The following is a 19,019-nucleotide window of genomic DNA, read 5'->3' as shown; positions in this document are numbered from 1 at the left end:
TATGCTTAGATGCAGGATGCTATTATGTTTAGATTTCATAAATGTACAGTATGAAATGTTGCATGTTATAAAAAGTCCAACACAAATCTTCATCAGCCAAGTGCCACTTCCTGCCATATCCAACAATAAAGTTAAAGTAACATACAGTGTAAATAGAAATACAAACACAATAGAAACCGGTCATCCAAAAAGACATAAAGGTGTAGTTTTACAACAATAAAATGGACAATCCAAAATAGACACATCACGAGAACTACTACTTGCCAGGTGTATTTAAAAGTTTATTAAACTGAAACTCCTTTAAAATGATTACAGTGAGAGTAAGAAGAAATATATTTATATAAAGCACATGCATACAAAGGTACAAAACAAGTCTGATTGCCTCCAAACTCTCTGTAAATAGGATAATAAACATTATTATATGTAAAACATAGATAGCAAGTGTCATGCATGCTAAGATAAATAAAAGGCTATAGGTAGTGTGTTGCATTATGAACAGTAAGTCACTCTAGGCCCATGGTACTTTAATTTAGAAAAGATTAGGTGACTTTGCTCTCTATTTGGAGATGTTGTGAATGAAGACTTTACCACTAAATACTGTATATAATCAAAAGGAAGCTGGTTAGAAGAAATGCTCTCACCAATAATTAACAGCTTCAAATTCAGATAAAATATAAACACACTGCAGAAACAACCCAGCGGATAAAAACAAATGATATACTTATTATATAGTTTAACTAAAAGCGGAGAATTAAAGAGCTCCCCTTATTGATGATTGCCTTCTGTATTACAGCACCATATGGCACTTGCAGTTAGAACAAAATATACCAAGAACACAGCATCTGCAATTAGTACGTTGCTTTTCTGAGAAGGCACAACAGGGTCCTTTTACTCTATTGAGTGGTAGCAAACTGGTATCTTAATGTCACTGACTATTACAGGATTCTTTTTTTTACCAGTGATTATGCAGTTTTTAGTGTGTTTACAACAAATACATTTTACGTCGCTGCTAATTATTTAACAAAATCATGCTGCTCTGCTAAAGATACTTGAATGTCTTTTTTTCTACTGTTCCAGGCATCTAATCCATACGTGTCCATACAATATGAAAATGTATTAGCAGAATCTTCAAAACTTACATAAAAGGGATTTTATGTTACTGTGTTTTTGTGATATTCAACATTTTTACCCATTAATGGGTTACAATGAAAGATTGCATTTGCTAGAAAATACTCAAAAAAGATGATTCTAATGTTGTACTGTATTAGTTCTAGTTTAGGAGCTAAAACTTAAAAAAAACTTGGCTGAGACAGTTACTGGTTGTTTGTCTTATGATGCCACTAAATGAATAGATGCTTAAGGTGTGAAAAAGGAAATTATTCTGAATGTATAAACCAATAGTGGGAAAAGTGAGAAAAGTTAATAATTGAATATTTTTCTTTTATGTTTCGGGCCAGTGTAGGAGCTGCTCAGAACTAAAATCTCTGCTGCAGACAAAGGAGAATGTCCAAGCCCTGATGGCAACTATGTGGCATCATTTCTTAAACAAGGGGTGCACATAATAATATTACAACTGTACAATGTCATGCAATCCAATAAAACAAATCTCCAATAAATACTACCTTTGTGAAGCTTATATTCAATGCTGGAGTGAACAAAATGACTGGAACACTTAATAAAATGCAATCCAATACAACAACAAAAACTATAACAGTATTAACAAAAACTGAATATTAGTAACTGTGATTTTATAGCAGGTTTTTCCTGCAGGGTTTTAAGAGTGGTGGTAGGCTGATTAATAAAATTAAACCACTTTTATAAAATACAACTCAAGGGAAAAAGAGCAGATAAGCTATTTCACACAGCAAAGGCCATATATCTAGTGTGGCTGTGGTTTTGGCCTCCATCTACTAAATACATGTATCATGCCCTTCCTGGGGGAGACGCTGTATTGTGTTGGATTGCATTATACTGAACATGTGTTCATTTACTGTAGACATCCTCTTTATATTCCAGCATTCCTTTCTGTAAAGAGAGTTTCTAAAAATACACTTTATTGTAGTTTTAGTGCACAAAGTTAAGACTAAGCCCTGTATTTCTCTAAATATGAAGGCTTTTGACAGGCATTTGTTAGAAAAGAAGTCTCCTCTGTGACCAGAGTATCCTCCTTAACTTAATTATGGAAAACCTCAAAGGTATTCCACACAGACTTGTAAGTGACTCTGATGAGGGTTATAATACTGTTTTTTGGCTTGTGTAACTAAACGTTTGAGAGTAAAAAATCTTGTTAGTGTTCTTCTGCTGGTTTACCACAAGGGTGCGTCCTCTCACCCCGATGTTTCTGTGTAGCAGTGGTAATGTGAGATTTGATTATTTCGAGCAGGGATTTTTGGTTTTATGTAACCAATGTAGTGTAAATAGTAAAGTCATCTCTTGCTCTCAGACCTGGCACTTCTTAAGAACATCAGAGGTAGTAGCACCACATGTTGCTCTTTTATCCCACAAGCTATATGAGGTTACAGAGGGCAATGTGGATATGATATCTTTTGAGTAACTTTTATGTTATTTGAACACATATTTTGTACATTTATGTAACTGTGACATGCAGACTTCAGTGACTTGAAACTGTGTTTTTAAATGTTTGCCACAATTACGATTACCCAAGTGGGGATAATAAAAGAAAGCTGTACTCTAAAATTAGCTGTGACTCACTTCACCAAAGACAGTGAGAGCATCATCTGAAGTTGATGACTAAAAAGAAAGGAGTGTTGTAAAAATATGGATGCTCCGTCATGCATTTCTGTAAAACCAGGACCAAAAAGAGGAGAACACCAGCAGCTTACCACCTTCTGTGCGAGTCAGGTTTTTCATTCCTCAGAGTGCGAGTAGTGTTAGGTATCCATCACACAGCAGTGGCATATTCTCTCAGTAATGTTGTTCTGTACCACTTTCAAAGCCAAATATTCTTCAGAATTCTCTCAAGTCATGTTTGAAGATTTGATGTCAAACCCTATTTGGGGCAGTGGCTGGGTGTGTCTATAGCCAGGTGAGCAGGCTGTCTCTGTCCATATGCGACCCAGAGAGAACAGTCTCCATGTCCATCAGAAGGTCTGAACTGAGACCCTCGGGGATGCAAGGCATCAGCTCCTCGCCCTCAGACATCGGGAGCACAGGCATCGACTCCTGTAGGGTCATTGAGGAGGTGTCGCCAGAATCACCTAAAATAAGTCAGAGAAGAATATAAAAATGACTGAACTGTTGAGAAGTAAATATGTCCAGTGAGCTGGGAGGAATTTGGATTGGCATTTTCTCAAAATAAGGGACTGACAGGAAATTATTTTTTCACTATGATTTATACCTTATAACTACTGGAAGGCCAGTGCAAAAGTCAAATTTTTACAACCAATTTCTAAAAGGAGCCCCCTTGTTCTAAGTATGAGAGCTAAATAAGCCAATATCATGGCATTATCACTGGCTAAATGTGTGACACATATACTCTAAGATCCTAAAATGAACTGCTTCCCATCGGTTGTGATGTAGATTTAGATCAACACGTCACGTCATATATATATATATGTGTGTGTGTGTGTGTGTGTGTGTGTGTGTGTGTGTGTGTGTGTGTGTGTGTGTGTGTGTTTTGGAGGGATGATCACTGTGTGCATGCGTGTGCATGTTTGTGTGTACATGTATTACCAGTGTCCATGTGATCCACAGAGCTCAACATGTGGTCCGATGTGCGGGGTAAGCTGCTTACGCTCAGGCCGCTGTCAGTGCTCTCGTTGCGAGAGTGAGCGCTGCACAAGAACACACACACGTTAACATTCCTTTATATCTAACATCATTTGTTAAAAAACTGTAAAAAACTCCGCATTAAACAGACAGTACACTTACAACAATAATTCTTAGTTTTCACTGGCACAGCTTTCTAACAGATTTTTAATGAAAACTGCTGGCAGCGAGATTGAAAGATACTATTAGGGTAACAGTGTGAAAGTGGATATTCTTTAGATTACTTTTACTCAAGAAAAGTAGCTTTTCATTGATTATTTCTACACTATGTTACTGTTTTTACTTTAAGTAAAGGTTATGAATAATGAATGACCACAGCTCTGTGACAATAAACACTACAATAAACGAGATCTACAGTACATTAAACATGAACTCACCCATTAAGTGTGGGTTCGTGGTTCGAGGCTCTGATCCTGACATCCAGAGAAGGGACAAGTGTCTGTGCGTTCCTGTCATGGTCCATCCCACCGGGCATCTGGTTCCTTCCTCCTGCCTCCTTCAGCACAAACACACACACATGCTTGTATAATGTCATGTAAAACTGTGTTTATATGAAACAAGGATTTAATGACTGTTAAATCTGAACTGAATATACAGCCTAATACAACTGGTATTACTGGTTGATAACCAGACATGCTAGAGTTTTTGGGCAGCACATCCAAGTAGTTTTATTTAACCTCTGACCTGTGTGATTTGTTGAGGGAGGCCTTGTTTGCATCTGAGCCTTTCCTTTTCCTGCCTTTGCTGCAGTACCAAGCCAAGGATGCCAGGGTTCATCTTCTGGGCTGGAACATAAAAAAAAGAACATTTTGACAGTTAAGTAAATATTTCCACAAGTTTAAACATTTCAGCAATGACATATATGAGGGAAACTTGGCGATCTTTCTTATTTTAGTTGCCAAACAGCAACTTCTGATGGTGGACATTGGAACACAATGCTTCTCATTGACAAACAAGAATTGTCAATTCAGGAGACACAAATTTGATAGTGTGCTACCTAGACGCGGGTCGACCCATGCGGTGGTCTTATTTATGTGATCGATGTAGTACACCTCTCCATCTGCAGTCACAGCCTTCTCCCAGCCTTCAGGCAGTGGACCTGAACAGCAGTGAAAGTACACAGTGAGAAGGCAAATGGTGGATGGAGTGCATGGAGTGTTGAGAGTAGAAAAGTAAAATTCTGGCCCACGTCCTTTAATATCTGTGTGGATTGTAGTTTGTAGAGTTTGTTTTAATAGAAGTGAATGTTAGTGGGTAAGTAGTGACAGTGTAGTATATTGTGTAGAGTAAAAATGTACTAAACTATGCATCTTGCCTGAATGCAGTGGGTGAGATTGTAAAAACTACAGTAAATTAATATAAAGTTTGCAATTCTGCTCTTTGTAGAAAAAAAGGGATTCAAAATGTTTTACTCTTAAAGGGTCCGTTCAGCCAAATTACAATTACAAAATTCAACAGCAACATCTCTTTACAGAACCACTGTCCCCTTTCTTCTGGATAATCCACATATTATTTTTATTGATTATTAATTACACATATTATGAAAGGTTTGCATTGGGACTATTTCTTGAGTAGAAGGAGCTTCAATGAAAACTGTTCACAGCGAAGCCTGTGGATTATCCAGAGTGACCGGAACATTGTTTCTGGAAAAACACTTTTTTTAATTCAAACTCTTGGCATTGATTTATTTCTGGCCTGCTGCATCTGAAAAACAAGGTTGAGGAGCAGTGAGAGTAAACCAAGACAGTGAGTTGGCTTGAAAACCAAAACAATGAGCTGAAAGATGCTAAACTGCTCTCTAGAGCTGAGGGGAACTGCAGAGTTGGATGATAACTTTCTGTAATATTGATTATAGCTGATTTAATGGTTTGTCTTTAAACAATATTTAGGTGCCAATGTGTACATTTTAACAGTTTTTGCTTGCTGTAATCATTCCACCTGTTCATAATGGATATGATGAAATTCCTTCCTGATATGCCTCCAGTGTCCGTGAAAATCCACAGAAAAAGTACACTCTTTTCCCCCTCGGCAAAACAGCAATTGTTTCCTTGTTGAGCTGCAGTGGAGGAACAGCAACAATACGGTAGAATTTTGAACTAAAAAGACAGTAACTTTGAAAGATATCCACATGTTTTGGCTAATTTGGATAGCTTATCCTTATCTTACCTTCAGATAAACGTTTGAATAAGTTTTTGCACAGAACTAGGACTGTGAATTTGTCCCTCATCACTTAAGTTAATGATATACTAATATCCAGTATGAACAGGAGGAATTATTTCAACAAACAAAACCTGTTTCAATGTCCATATGGGTAACTGACTATTGTTTTAAGACAATGAAAAATTGTGAACCTATCATTTAGGACGCTGACCATGTGATTACATCCTAACAGGCCAGGGACCTTTGTTTCATGTCATCCCCCGTCTCTGTCTTCTAACATTTCTCTTCAGCTCTCTATTGTTTCTGTTTTATGAAAGCAAAAATAAATAAAAATACTACAGAGTTTAAATAAGAAAATGCTTTTTGTAAATTGGATAAACCGACCCTTTAAAAGTTTGAAACTAGTGGTATTTATTCAAAGACAACAATAGCTATGAAGCTATAAAGCCTGCATCTAAATAAGAAAAACACCTGTTTGAATAAACTGTTTGAATAGCCACAGTTTTTCTAAGAATTATGATTTCTCCCAATTTAGTGGGATGCTCTCATGTTTTACAGCTGTTTCCATCATCAGGGTGAGTATGAATGTGATAATTGCCACCAAAGTCACCAGAGCCATGGATGTAGAGACCAAAAGAAAAAAATCCTGAAGAAATCACACCCAGCAAAGACCTGGCCCACTGTTGATGGAGTTGAACTATGAAAAGCACGTCTGTGCTTTTTAAAGAAACTGGCTGGTGAGAGGGGGGGGAGTAAAAAGCAGAGTGATACCTGTCTCTGGATTGATGTTTTGTGGTTGTGTAGTGGGAGCTGGGTTGCTGAGAGAGTGGGCGTGGACCGGAGTACCAGAGATGGGATGCTGAGCTGCAGCCGACTGAAGCTGCGAAAGTCGAGGATCGTGCCAAGTGGTTGTCTTATCCAGGTGACTGCAAACACACAACAAGTCTAAACGTATCTTTATCGGTTAAACCACTGCAAGCTGATGAATAAGAAGCTTAAGGCACGTTTTAACCTCAGACTTGCTTTACCTGTACTACCAGTAGTCTTTGACAGGAGTGTGAGCTGTCAGGCCATGTGCTCTCATGAATGAAACTGACCGAAACCACACAGGTTGCAAAACTAGTTGGAACATTTTCTGTTTGCATGCAACTGATTAGTTTGAGTCCTGGTTATATATGCACTGCTACATGCCTGTTTTCATAGTTTACTTTCACTTTTAATTATATTCCTTCTTGAGCAAAATATTCAAGAAGGATATTTCTGTAACAGGACAGAAATCTAGTAAAAGTCTAAAGAAACTTCTCCCAGTGCATTTAAAATAGTATTAGTGCAGGAATGATTGGTTAATTAATCAGTTTAATGATCTAGATAACATTTTGATAATTTGAATTATCTTGAATCATCAGTCATTTATCTAGTAAAAATGCAGACAACATGCTGCTCTCAGCTTCTCAAATGTGAAGATTTGCAGCTTTAAATTTGAATATTCATTGAACCTCTGATTTCTAGACAATCAGCAAGAACTTGAAGACATTGCCTTGAGCTTTGGGAAACTGTGAGGGGTATTTTACACTATTTTCTGACCAACTAAAAATAATCAGTAGTTGCAGCTATAAACCGGTTGAGTGCCGATGTAGAAATGTAGATGTAGATGTAGAATCTTTGGGTCTTTCTAAGTAGAAACCCTTCAAGTAACCTGCGGTGTGACAGATCAAACACATTGATAAAAAGAAGTTAGACCTTACTTGAGGAAATAACGTTGGCCAGTAGGCGTTTTGGCCATTTCCCAACCGTGGGGGAGTGGCACGTCGTCAGGTATGATCGCTGCTACATCTGCTGCTTGAGTGGAGAGTGAGTTGACTGGGAGGGAGGCAGGGGAGGAATGGGCGCGGACGTGATGAGGAGTGAGGGAGCCGCACACACCTCCATCTGAACTGGCCTGACGAGAAACAAGCAGGGTTAACAACTCCCTTGACGAAACATAAACCAGCAGGAAGAAAAGGTTTAGATGGTAACCAGAGAGACAAGGTGCAAAAACAAAATGCAAAAACGCTGTGAGGAAAAACAGTGAAACAGGCAGCTTTACTTTAGATATGTTTTTTTTTTTTTTTTAGGTTTTCAGTTGTTCATGAATTAATCAACTTTTATGCTAATTTGTCAGCGTGGGTTTCTTGGGGAAAATTTTATCGGAAACACCTTAAAATACAATAACAAATGAACAAATACAATGAGTTCAGTTTTTGAAGGGATTGAGAGACAGCAGTTGATTCAACTAAGTGCTTATTTTCAAGGGGCTTAGAATGTATGAGTATATGTGTTGAGTATATGAGGCAATATCTGGCATATTGGATAGTTGCTGCCTAAACAGCTGGTGCATCGATCAATAAGACAACAGTGTTTACTGTGGCAAGAAGGAAAGTCTTAGAAGTACAAAAACGACATGCCCAATTCAGAAAAACTGTATTAGAATATAGTGGTCGAAACTAAACCCTCACTCAAACATCAAACACATTTTATAGTCTCAACAAAACCAGTGCCCAGAGAAATGAAGACTATCTAGCAAAGCAGCCCTGCAGTTAATGCTACCTTTGTGGAACTTGTAATGTTCACTGATGACAGACAGATTAGGCCTGTAAATGTCAATTGATTATTTTCAAAAATTGGTTGTTCAGTCTATTAAATGTCAGTAGGCTACATAATATCCACCACAATTTCCCCAAGCCTAAGGCAAGGTGACTTCTTCAAAGTGCTTGTTTTGTCTGATGAACTGTCAAAACTCAAAGACATTCAGTCGCTAAATCTCGATCATCTGCAACTGCAACTATTTTGATAATCACATTATCGTCTTAGTCAGTTTTCAAGCAAGTAAGCAATACTAGAAATTTGCTGGTGCCAGCTTCTCAAGTGTGTGGATCTGATGCTTTTTATAGTCATACATGATATATATATATATATATATATATATATATATATATATATATATATATATATATATATATATTTGGGTTTTGGACTGCTGGTCGAATAAAAGCAGACCTTACCTTGGGCTGTTGTAATGGGCACTATTTTATAAACCCAACAAACAATCAAATAATCAAGAAAATAATCAGCAGATTTAGCAATAATGAAAACAATTGTTAGTTTCAGCCATAATGTAAACGGTTCTTTAATTCTGTCGATTCACTAATTGATAATTTCAGGACTATTGGATTGAGTGTTGTTAATATTTTGTCCCTCTCAGCTATAACGGAGGTGGACAAAATATTGATGAGACACCATCGTTCCTTATATTTATATATTTTTTTATCGCAACACCATATCCTAACTACTGTCACAGCAGGTAGTATTGGATTGTATTACAGAGGATTTATTTTATTCTGGTCACTCTGTATTGCAGGGCTACTGTAGCCTACTCCATGTAGTTGATGTAGTTTGTGGTGAGTGGTCACGCGAATGTTTGCTCTGTAAACCAGCATGTGCAGTTAGCAGCAGTATTAGTACTTGTCTGGAGTGGCCTCGGGAATCCGGCTGCCTGAAGAAGGAGTCCGGCAGTTTCCTCATCCTCATGGGCAGAGAGGGTGGCTGTCTGGCCGACTTGCTGGGGTTCATCACGGCACTAAAGAGGGCCTCCAGCTCCGTCTGCGAGTCCCCGCGGACGTGCACGATCTGCTGCCCGGCCGGAGGCGCGCCGCGGTGCGCGTCCATGTCGCCAAAGTTTGGTGTCGAAACAAATCTGTCGAAAAATTCAATCGCACAAACAAACAGAGAATAAACGCCAGGCCCGTTAATACTAGATGCGTCTGGGTGCTGGAGTTATGATCGGATTTGTTTACACTTTTAACCCCACCACACACACACCCTCCCCACCCCATTTGAACTTTTGTGTCCTTGTCTGTCTGTTTCAAACTGTAACATCTCGGAAGTTAATCAGATATGAAAAGAAACTCAATCATCGGGTAAAGAAGTCGAATTAGCGCCTTTAAAGCAGAGATCGCTGACAAAAATCAATCTCAGCAGCGTACAACACGTTACATGCCTCCCACATACCTTCAAGCAGCCAGACCGTTTCCCCCCTCTCTCCCTCTCTCTCTCTATCTCTCTCTCTCTCCGTATTCCTGCAGGGGAAAATAAATTGGAGAAATCACTCTCAGAAACTCTCAGACGGCCACTGATTTCCGATGCAAACTTCGACCTAAAAGCCTCCTCAAGTAAAAAAAAACAAAGCACATATATGTGAAACTAGTTGGAGAAAAGTGATTTCAGCGAGACCTCCAAACTTTTTCACATCCACTGTTGAGTCCAGATTCATGTGATGAGTGCTGAGGGGCGGGGTTGCAGGGTTTAAAGCTGCCGCAGTTGCAGGGGAAATATTTTTACCCTGAGCAGACATAAACCATCAACACAAGGCTTAGAAAACAAGTTATTTATTGTTGTCTTATTTTCAGCTCCAACTGCAGTAAACAACTCACTTTCAGCCCTGAAAATGCACGGAAATTAGTGATACTAGAGCCAACTAATAATCTTTGGCTATGCCTGGCCATGCTTTAATTCCTTTCTGTGCAGTTTCCAGTTAGTGCGGTTTTCTCCTGCTGGAGGAAAGAGGCAGAGGGCCAAGTGTAGACAGAGGTGACAAGAGACAACCAAAGATGATATACTTGAGAGGAGAAATGAACATGAGACTGTAATGTTTCGGGTCCGGTTTTGGGGGGTTGGGGAGGGGAGTTTGGGAAGTTGCACTGAGAAAACATCCGCCCCTGATGAAGCCAACCCAGCCGGAGCCTGCAGCCACAGCCACAGTGTCCTGCCCTCTAGTGGAAAACATGCACACAGTGAGCCGGAGCTCAGCTGGCCAACAGATTGGATTCAAGAAAAAAATGTCTGCCTGCACTGGTGTTATTATCCACTGTGCATGCAATAACTCTTTCAGTTATTATTATAATCCACCAGATTTGATATAAGATATAGTGAACATGGAGAGTCTAACAAATGCCTTTTAAAAATATTAATGGATTTTTAATCAGACAATAAAAAATAAAATATTATATTTGTAGCCTACATACAGGCTACAGGCTACATTTTACTCAATGGATAAAGAGAATTTCTTCATCTAAATAATTGGTGAAATTTGTCATTTTTAAAGGGAAATAGCCTTTCATTATTGGTATCTTTGTATTAGCGGGAATCTGTGTAGCTATTTATCTCCTCTTTTTTTTTTTTTTTTACCAGCAGCAGATTCCAGATTTATTTTATAAGAGTAAAACTGTGATTTTGAGTCTCAACTCTCATTTTTATTCAAGATATTTGTTTTATTCTATATAACAAATTGCATTTGACTATAGCTAAATAAATGTACGAGGACTGCCTCATTAAACAGACATGTTTTTAATGTCCAGTCATCATCAATGTGACAATATTTAGATGAGACTGAGGATGGTTGTAACACTTTTTGTCTCAGCACCTATAACTTCCTGAATGTTTGTGTTCAAGCTCTAATTTTGACACAAAGTACCCCTATTTGTCTAATACAAATAGCAATGTTCTCAACATCGCAGAATTACTGTAATATTTTGATGTCAAATAGGGAGTTCCATTGTTACAACCTGGCCCACCAGGGTAAGTTGTAACATAACTTGGAGAAATTAGAATGAAGAATTAAAAATGCGATGAGACCACACAATAACTTTGCCAAGTGGTTTGCAAACTAAAGAAAGAATTCACTACTGACTTTTAAATCACTTTAAGAATGACTGTAATCCACAATAATAAACTGTTGCTAATACTTTCAAAACTTTAGAAGAACTTTCTTCTAAAACATTTGCACTATGTGTACATATTTATATATGTATATGCATATGTGTCATTAGGGGTAAATTCTAACACTTTAAAAATGTGTTATAATCATCCTCATCCCTGTCAGCCATTGTTAAGATAGCTGTAGCAGCATTGTGATTTGAAATTAGCATAGATTAAATACCTCACATTTTTCCTAAAAGACTACTCTCTAATTCAATACAAGTTACATAATTCTAACATCAACAGTATCAGTGCTAATCAAAATACAGACTTAGTCCAAAAAATGAATTCCTGAAAATCTGTGTTTTGGCTGTGAAAATCTGCACACCTCTTTAAACAGCAAGGAAATTTCACATACAAGGTCAGGAAGCAAGTGGTCATACATGAAATTGATCTCATGACTCTAATCTCTCCTTAGCAGCACATCACCGCAACCCTCATCCACCTTTACTGGCTCCCAGTTATGTCCCACATCAAATATAAAATCCTCCTTCTCACCTACAAATCCCTCCATGCCCTGGCCCCACTGTACCTCTCCGACCTCCTCCATCCATCCACCCCACCACGAAACCTGCCGTCCTTAGACGTTGGCCTGCTCTCCATTCCCCACACCAGACTCTGTACCAGCCCCATCCCTTTGGAACAACTTTCCTGCAGATATTTGAAATGCTTGGGTTTCATGAAAGGCGCTATATAAATGTATTATTATTATTATTATTATTATTATTAGTGAAAGTGGTGCTAATACAACCATCCCTTTGTTACAACCATCCCTGGACTCCCCTACTATTTGTATCAAAATTAACAGTTGTTTCTGTGTATGGAGAATTCAGATGCACCATGGGCAACAGGCAAAAGGTCAGCATAAGAATATTTGTAATGTAATACAAACTAAAGCGCAGCAGATGGCACTGTCATGCCTTAACACCTGCAACACATTTTGTTTTTCATTACTTTCAAAATGATTCACAAAAACAATGCAGCTGCAGTTTTACTGCAGTGGAGGAGAAGCAGATGTTGTTGAGGAGATGTAACTATTTCTCTGGTCTTGTGATTAATATATCTGCAGGATTTCTTTTCTTGGTTTTCTCAAAACCATATCCCCTCTTCTCCCCTCTGTTTTAATCAGAGCCCTTATCAGGTGCCTATTCACACCCCAAACAAAGCAGCTAGAATGGACAATTGGTCTAAACAAAAAACAAATAATAAAACAAATAATTTCATACTCAAGTATTAATTTAGAAACTTGGGACTGAATGTCAAAATCAATACAAATGATGTACGTAGTTATTTGCATATAGAGCGGGGAAGAGAGATCCGATCACAAGTCACACATCTGGAGACACATTCCACTGCCAGGTGTAAACACACATGCTTAGAGCTGTCCACTTGTGTTAGGATCACTCAGATCAGATTTTATTACCAGGTCAAAACAGACCCTTTGGTTTTTGTACTGATAACACAAACAACATATAACTAATAACTAGTGAGCTTTAGGGGTGATGGAAGGCAGATTTGGTTAGCTTAGTCCAGCTAGCTGTTTCCCCCTGCTTCTAGTCTTTATGCTAAGCTAACTGTCTCCCACCACTAGCTTTATATTAAACATATGGACATTAGAGTTGTATCAATCGTCTCAGAAGAAAGTGAACAAATTAATTTCTCAACATGTAATTTCTTTGAACTATAAAACTGTTTTTAATGTATCATTCATTTACAAGGACACATAAAGATGATAAAGAGAGGCCACACAGTCGTCTGATATTATGTGTCATTCACATGCATACACCGCTTTACAGGAACATGTAACATAGGACAGATGTGGGGGCCCCGAGGCTGCGGCACCAGGCTTTTCACATTCCTCTCACTGACCATGGCTGTAAATTCACACAGGTTCAGAACAACAGCAAAGCTTTTCTTTGGCTCTCACAGCAAAGTTTTTTAGGGAAGCGACAGGCTGGCCGGCCAGCTCCAGCTGGACCCTGACTGGAATGTGATGTTGCTCTTTTCACTTGCATTACTTGTTAACTGCCCAGTTAACAGAAGTAATTTGTCTGGTCCTCTGGGAGGCTGTTTTTAGATGTATGAATCAGTGGTCAGAGAGAGAGAGAGAGAGAGAGAGAGAGAGAGAGAGAGCGAGAGCGAGAGAGAGAGAGGCGGGGGGAAATATGATCACAAGAGACTGAGACACTCTTCCTTCACTGCACCCTACCTTCAGCTCCTATGCAAAGACACAAGCAGAGAGAAAGTGTTCCTACATTAAAACAAGCTGCCCATTTCTCTTTCCCCACATCTGTTTCTCATGCTAGTGGCAGGATATAACCTGTAAAATAGCAATGCCTGGTAATAGACACACTGAGGGGGAAGGTAATCACTCTTTACCACAAATGTGGAATCAGCACATTCAGCTACTTGTCAGAAACATATCCAGACTTTTATCACCAACCCATTTACAAATTTGACCTGCTCTTACAGAGGATGTTGTCATGGGAATTTACAAGAAAAAGTGGGAGTGACTGATGGAGGTGGAGAGAGGGAGGTACTCAGAGAGGAAGCAGGGAGACAGACAAGACTTGGTAGAAAGATGGACATGTGAGGGAAAAGAGCAGACTCAGTGGAAAAATAAAGCATAAATGAAGAAGTGGCTGCTTGTGACGGAGTTCAGGAAATAATCAGTCAGACGACACACACATGATGTGGACAACAACTGTCCTGCTGCTGCTGCTTGTACCTCATCTGCTTTCCTCCAACGTATGTATGATATGCTTGTCAAAAATATTTTCAACTTTAGTCAGTCATCAGGAATGATTGTATTATTGTTTGACCATAAATTGCGTCAATAAATGCTAATGCAATCAAGGAGATCAAGGGGTTTAGAGTTAGGCATCATAGATAGATCATGAATCGTGAATTTTCTTTCTTTTATTACTTATTTTAACATTAGAATAGCCATCAAAATAGTGTGTGTGTGTGTGTGTGTGTGTGTGTGTGTGTGTGTGTGTTTGTATGTGTGTGTGTGTGTGTGTGTGTGTGTGTTTGTGTGTGTGTGTGCAAACACCTTTTATAAAGACATTACTGTCAATAAGTCCTAAAATATTGTTCTGAGTGCCTGTATCTTAAAACAAGAAAGAATAGTTGATCGACTAGGATTATGAAAATGTTGATTTTAGAAAATTCTTTGTTGTTTTGCATGGAAATATAGCTGGCAGGTGTTTTTTTTATTTTTATTAAACTTTCAGGACTTAATTGAAGCAGCATTCACAGTATTGTGATCCGATTCTTCCGTATGATTTTCAGTCGCCTACTACTTGCCTACTTACTTACTGCATACTTTCAGCTACAAAAACCATTCAAATATCAAAATGTTCAGCACCATTTATACTTTTTAAAATATTAAGCCTTTTTCTTTTTACATTGTAAGTCAATGGAGTAATCTTTAAATCCTCTTCAGGCTATTTCCACAAAATGCTACTCCTCTCACCTATTTTCACTTACAGATGTCATTCAAACTTTAAACTATTCACAAAACTTTCAGCTATTAGAAAATGATTCAGCTTTTTGATATTTTACAGTTTTTGTGTTATCACCAGTTTACCAGTCTGGCCTGGCCCTTTTTTTGTGGAGTTTGCATGTTCTTCCAGAGTTTCTTTAACATACTTTACTATCACTTTTTTTTTCGACATACTATGACTACATTTGAAATACTATACTATGACTTTTTTATCACTTTTTTTCGACATACTATACCATACATTTTTTATTACTTTATCAACATACTATACTATGACTTTTTTGACATACTGTACTATGACTTTTGACATGACAGATTTATACCCTTGGATTAAACTCTCACTGTAGTTCTCTCTTGATTGCCAGGACACAAGAAACAGCAGTGATTTTAACCAATCAGAAACAGTCAATGAGGACTTTTCCGATGCTTTTGTCAAAGGCCAGAAACTTCCCGGAGGGGCCAAAGGTCGGGACACATGCTCCATCCCGTGTGACATCACTGTCAAGCTGCTACGAGATGAGAAACATTCAATCTGTGGTAAAATGTCTTTCTCTTTCCTTGTGTTATTGTTACATCTATCATCATTATCGGTTGTTCAGAATGTGTGTGTGTGTGTGTGTGTGTGTGTACTGTATGTAGGGCAGTTACAGCAGTCTCTGTTGGCATTTGGACGCAACACCCGGAAGCTGATTCGGGATGTGATGGAGGAGCAGCAGAGAGCCCTGGACATCCTTAGCAGTCAGGTAAAGTGGCATCTTTTTTTTCTCTCTTAAAGTTTCTAAACGTTTGATTGGCTGGCTGCATGTACAGTAGTGTCACATTTCCAGGTCACAGAGCTGATGACCAAAGTGCAGACGCTCAGCTCCGAAGTTCAGAGAAGCAACACTGAGATGTACTCCATCAAACCTGTGCAATCCCATGGTAACTCACATACAAACACGTGCGATGTCACAATATACATTCCCAAGTCCCATAATGCAATCAATAGTATTGCTTTGTTAGACCCTTCCTGCTCGGCCAGGTCTTTTAAATTCCACACCTCCAGTTTTGTAACACATTCTCGAGTACACTGATTTTGATGTGTAAAAAGTTTTTTTCATGACAACATGACAAGGTGTTATTAAGATAATCCGGTTGATTTTTAAAGGGTTTACTGGCCTTATAGAAGTAGGAGAAAATTCTCTACCAATAAAGGAACATTTTCAGTTTTCAGTACATATGAATGAATATGGTATTGAAATACATGGTTTTCACTGGTCAATAATGTGTTACAGAAATACAGAATACATTCTTAGGTATGCATCCTTAAGTGAATGATAATTTTCTTTGTGATGACAAAAGAGAGTGTTTGCTTTGATTAGGACAAGACTGCAGTGATATCAAGGACAATCTTTTGTCAGTCGTCCCCAAGATCCCCAGTGGTATTTACATTGTCCACCCAGAGAATACAGACTCTTCATTTGAGGTAGATGTAAACTAATACTAATACTGTAAGTCATTCAACATTTGTCACTCAATCGTCACTCACCACTCAAAACACAACATGTGCTGCAGGTTTTCTGTGAAATGGATTACATGGGAGGCGGATGGACGGTGATGCAACGGAGGACTGATGGACTAACTGACTTTAAACGACCCTGGGCTGATTATGTTGATGGCTTTGGAAACCTTGCAGGTTGTATGAAATTACTTTAGAAACTGACAGAAGCATGTTTCCTGTTTTAAAGCTTTAATACCAACATAAAGAGGAGGCTGAAGTGTTTGGAACAACAACTAATGTATAGCAGGTGTGCCAGCTGACTGCTCAAGAACATCAGTTAACAGTGCAGACCAAGCTGACTGTTTGTAAGATGCACATTAACACATACACTACATGGCGAATAGTATTACCCATTTGTGATAGTTGAACAGTCTTCTTCTAAAAAGAATTTCGACAAGATTTTGGGACCTGATTGAAGAGACTAGTTCCCATTCATCCACAAGAGCATTAGTAATGTTCGGTGTTAAGCTCTGGCTCAGAGTTGGTGTTCCGGACAGTTTATAGATTTTACATATAGTTGAGGTCAGACCTCTGTGCAGGCCAGTCAAGTTCTTCCAAAACTGTGTCTTTATATGGTTTTGTGCACAGGGGCATTAAGCCTTCCCCAAACTGTATGCTGTAACATTAACTTTTCCATTAGCACAGTGCTTTGATCGGTTATTTCATTATTGTTATATATTGTGCATGATTGTTTTACTTTTCATGAACTTGCTGCATGTTAAGACCAACTCCTCAGAAAGTTTTACAATGCCAGTAACATGTTTCAACTTCTTATATAATGTGAAATTATATAAATTATACGTTAAATTATATAGTTTGTTTAGTGCAACAAGTTTATTTTTCAACCGTGAAGTGTCCAGCTTGTTATATATCTTGCTAAAAAAAACGTATTTAGGGAATTCTTATAAAAAAATGTCAACATTTTAAGATGCAATGTACTGCTGTCCTACTTTGAGCAAACACTGCAAATGTTAGAAATACATTTTGCATTTGCCAATGATGACTGCACATTCTCTCTTTTTTATGTGTGTGTGTGTGTGTGTGTGTGTGTGTGTGTGTAGGAGAACACTGGTTGGGTTTGAGGAAGGTATTTCATATAGTAAACCAGAAAGATACTCGGTTCCAACTTCACATCGCTCTGGTGTCCCACGATGATGTCACCTCTTATGCATCATATGATGATTTCCACCTGGACAGTGAAACCCAGTTCTTCAGTATACACCTGGGCAGATATGCAGGCAGCGCAGGTGAGACTTAAAAATTACAAAAAGTAAGTGACAAATGTTGCTTTTTCTTTCCACACACTCAAAATAATGATCCATGCACTGTGTATATGTTCACACTCAACATGTGCACATCTGTATGCCGGTGTGCATTTCTGTGTGTGTTTTTGTACAGGTGATGCATTTCGCGGCTATGACCAGGATCAGAACCAGGACACGGCTCCATTCAGTGCCTCAGATGTGGACAACGACGGCTGTAATCCTTCCTGCTCCATCGACAACCGCACGGTGGAGAGCTGCAGCACTCAGCACAACCAGACAGGATGGTGGTTCAACCAGTGCGGCCTGGCAAACCTTAACGGCTCTCCCGAAGATGAAGAGCAGAACCAGGGACAGAGGACACACATCCTGTGGGACACCTGGAGACAGAATGGAGTCCCTCACATCATCAAATCTGTCACGATGAAGGTTAGGAGGATTGCAACCAATAATTGACAGAGAGGAGGAGGTTGAGGAGGAGAAGCAGAGGGAGAGGGGAAGAAAGCACATATTGTAAAAGTTGCACTGCATCTTTGTACAACCTGAAGTTTTAATAAAACAGGATGAAGGATGAAAGGACGTCTCATTTTCATTCTTTCACCTCATAGTAACCAATTACCTGTTCTGAAAATATTCCTTCAAGGTGATTTTGCGTTGACTTTTGAGAATAAATATACCTGGAATTATAATGCAAGTAACACAACAACACCAACGTAATCAGAAAAGTAGAAAACAATGTACACTAAATCAATTAACCATCTCTCTAACACAGTCTAAAATATTATTGTAAATTATTATAATAAATACTTTTTATATATAATACATATACACCAAAAGCTTCTGTCGTCTTCTTGAAGGAGTTGAGGAAAAACAAGACAAACAATAAAAATGAGTACAATTTTCTTTTAAGGCACAATTTATAAAATGTTGGTAAGTTGTAACTAATGGCTTTATTAATAGTTAATAA

General features: G+C 38.5%; 2 protein-coding genes across 4 annotated transcripts; one reads left to right on the top strand and one right to left on the bottom strand.

The window, feature by feature from the left end:
- Positions 1-260: 260 nt before the first annotated feature.
- Positions 261-10,342, bottom strand: LOC116064884 (transcriptional coactivator YAP1-like). 3 transcript variants are annotated; one of them, XM_036008600.1, is made up of 10 exons: positions 10,219-10,342; positions 9,997-10,064; positions 9,451-9,682; positions 7,695-7,888; positions 6,721-6,875; positions 4,787-4,888; positions 4,474-4,574; positions 4,167-4,285; positions 3,694-3,794; positions 261-3,218 (listed from the first exon to the last, which is right to left on the bottom strand). In XM_036008600.1, exons 3-10 carry the CDS (start codon positions 9,652-9,654, stop codon positions 3,037-3,039), a joined length of 1,158 nt encoding a protein of 385 aa, XP_035864493.1. In that variant the 5' UTR covers positions 9,655-9,682; positions 9,997-10,064; positions 10,219-10,342; the 3' UTR covers positions 261-3,036. The 3 variants fall into 3 exon arrangements, with proteins under 3 accessions (XP_035864493.1, XP_031176100.1, XP_031176101.1); XM_031320240.2 differs by having other exon boundaries at positions 9,997-10,271; XM_031320241.2 differs by lacking the exon at positions 4,787-4,888 and having other exon boundaries at positions 9,997-10,266.
- Positions 10,343-14,302: 3,960 nt separating this feature from the next.
- angptl5 (angiopoietin-like 5) lies at positions 14,303-18,628 on the top strand. Its single transcript, XM_031320488.2, has 8 exons — positions 14,303-14,490; positions 15,616-15,787; positions 15,890-15,993; positions 16,078-16,171; positions 16,612-16,715; positions 16,805-16,925; positions 17,852-18,037; positions 18,189-18,628. Exons 1-8 carry the CDS (start codon positions 14,431-14,433, stop codon positions 18,506-18,508), a joined length of 1,161 nt encoding a protein of 386 aa, XP_031176348.1. The 5' UTR covers positions 14,303-14,430; the 3' UTR covers positions 18,509-18,628.
- Positions 18,629-19,019: the final 391 nt, after the last annotated feature.

This window comes from Sander lucioperca, chromosome 13 (assembly GCF_008315115.2).
Source record: "Sander lucioperca isolate FBNREF2018 chromosome 13, SLUC_FBN_1.2, whole genome shotgun sequence".
In the NCBI taxonomy this organism is placed as follows: Eukaryota; Metazoa; Chordata; class Actinopteri; order Perciformes; family Percidae; genus Sander; species Sander lucioperca.
This window is presented reverse-complemented; position numbering and strand designations above follow the sequence as displayed.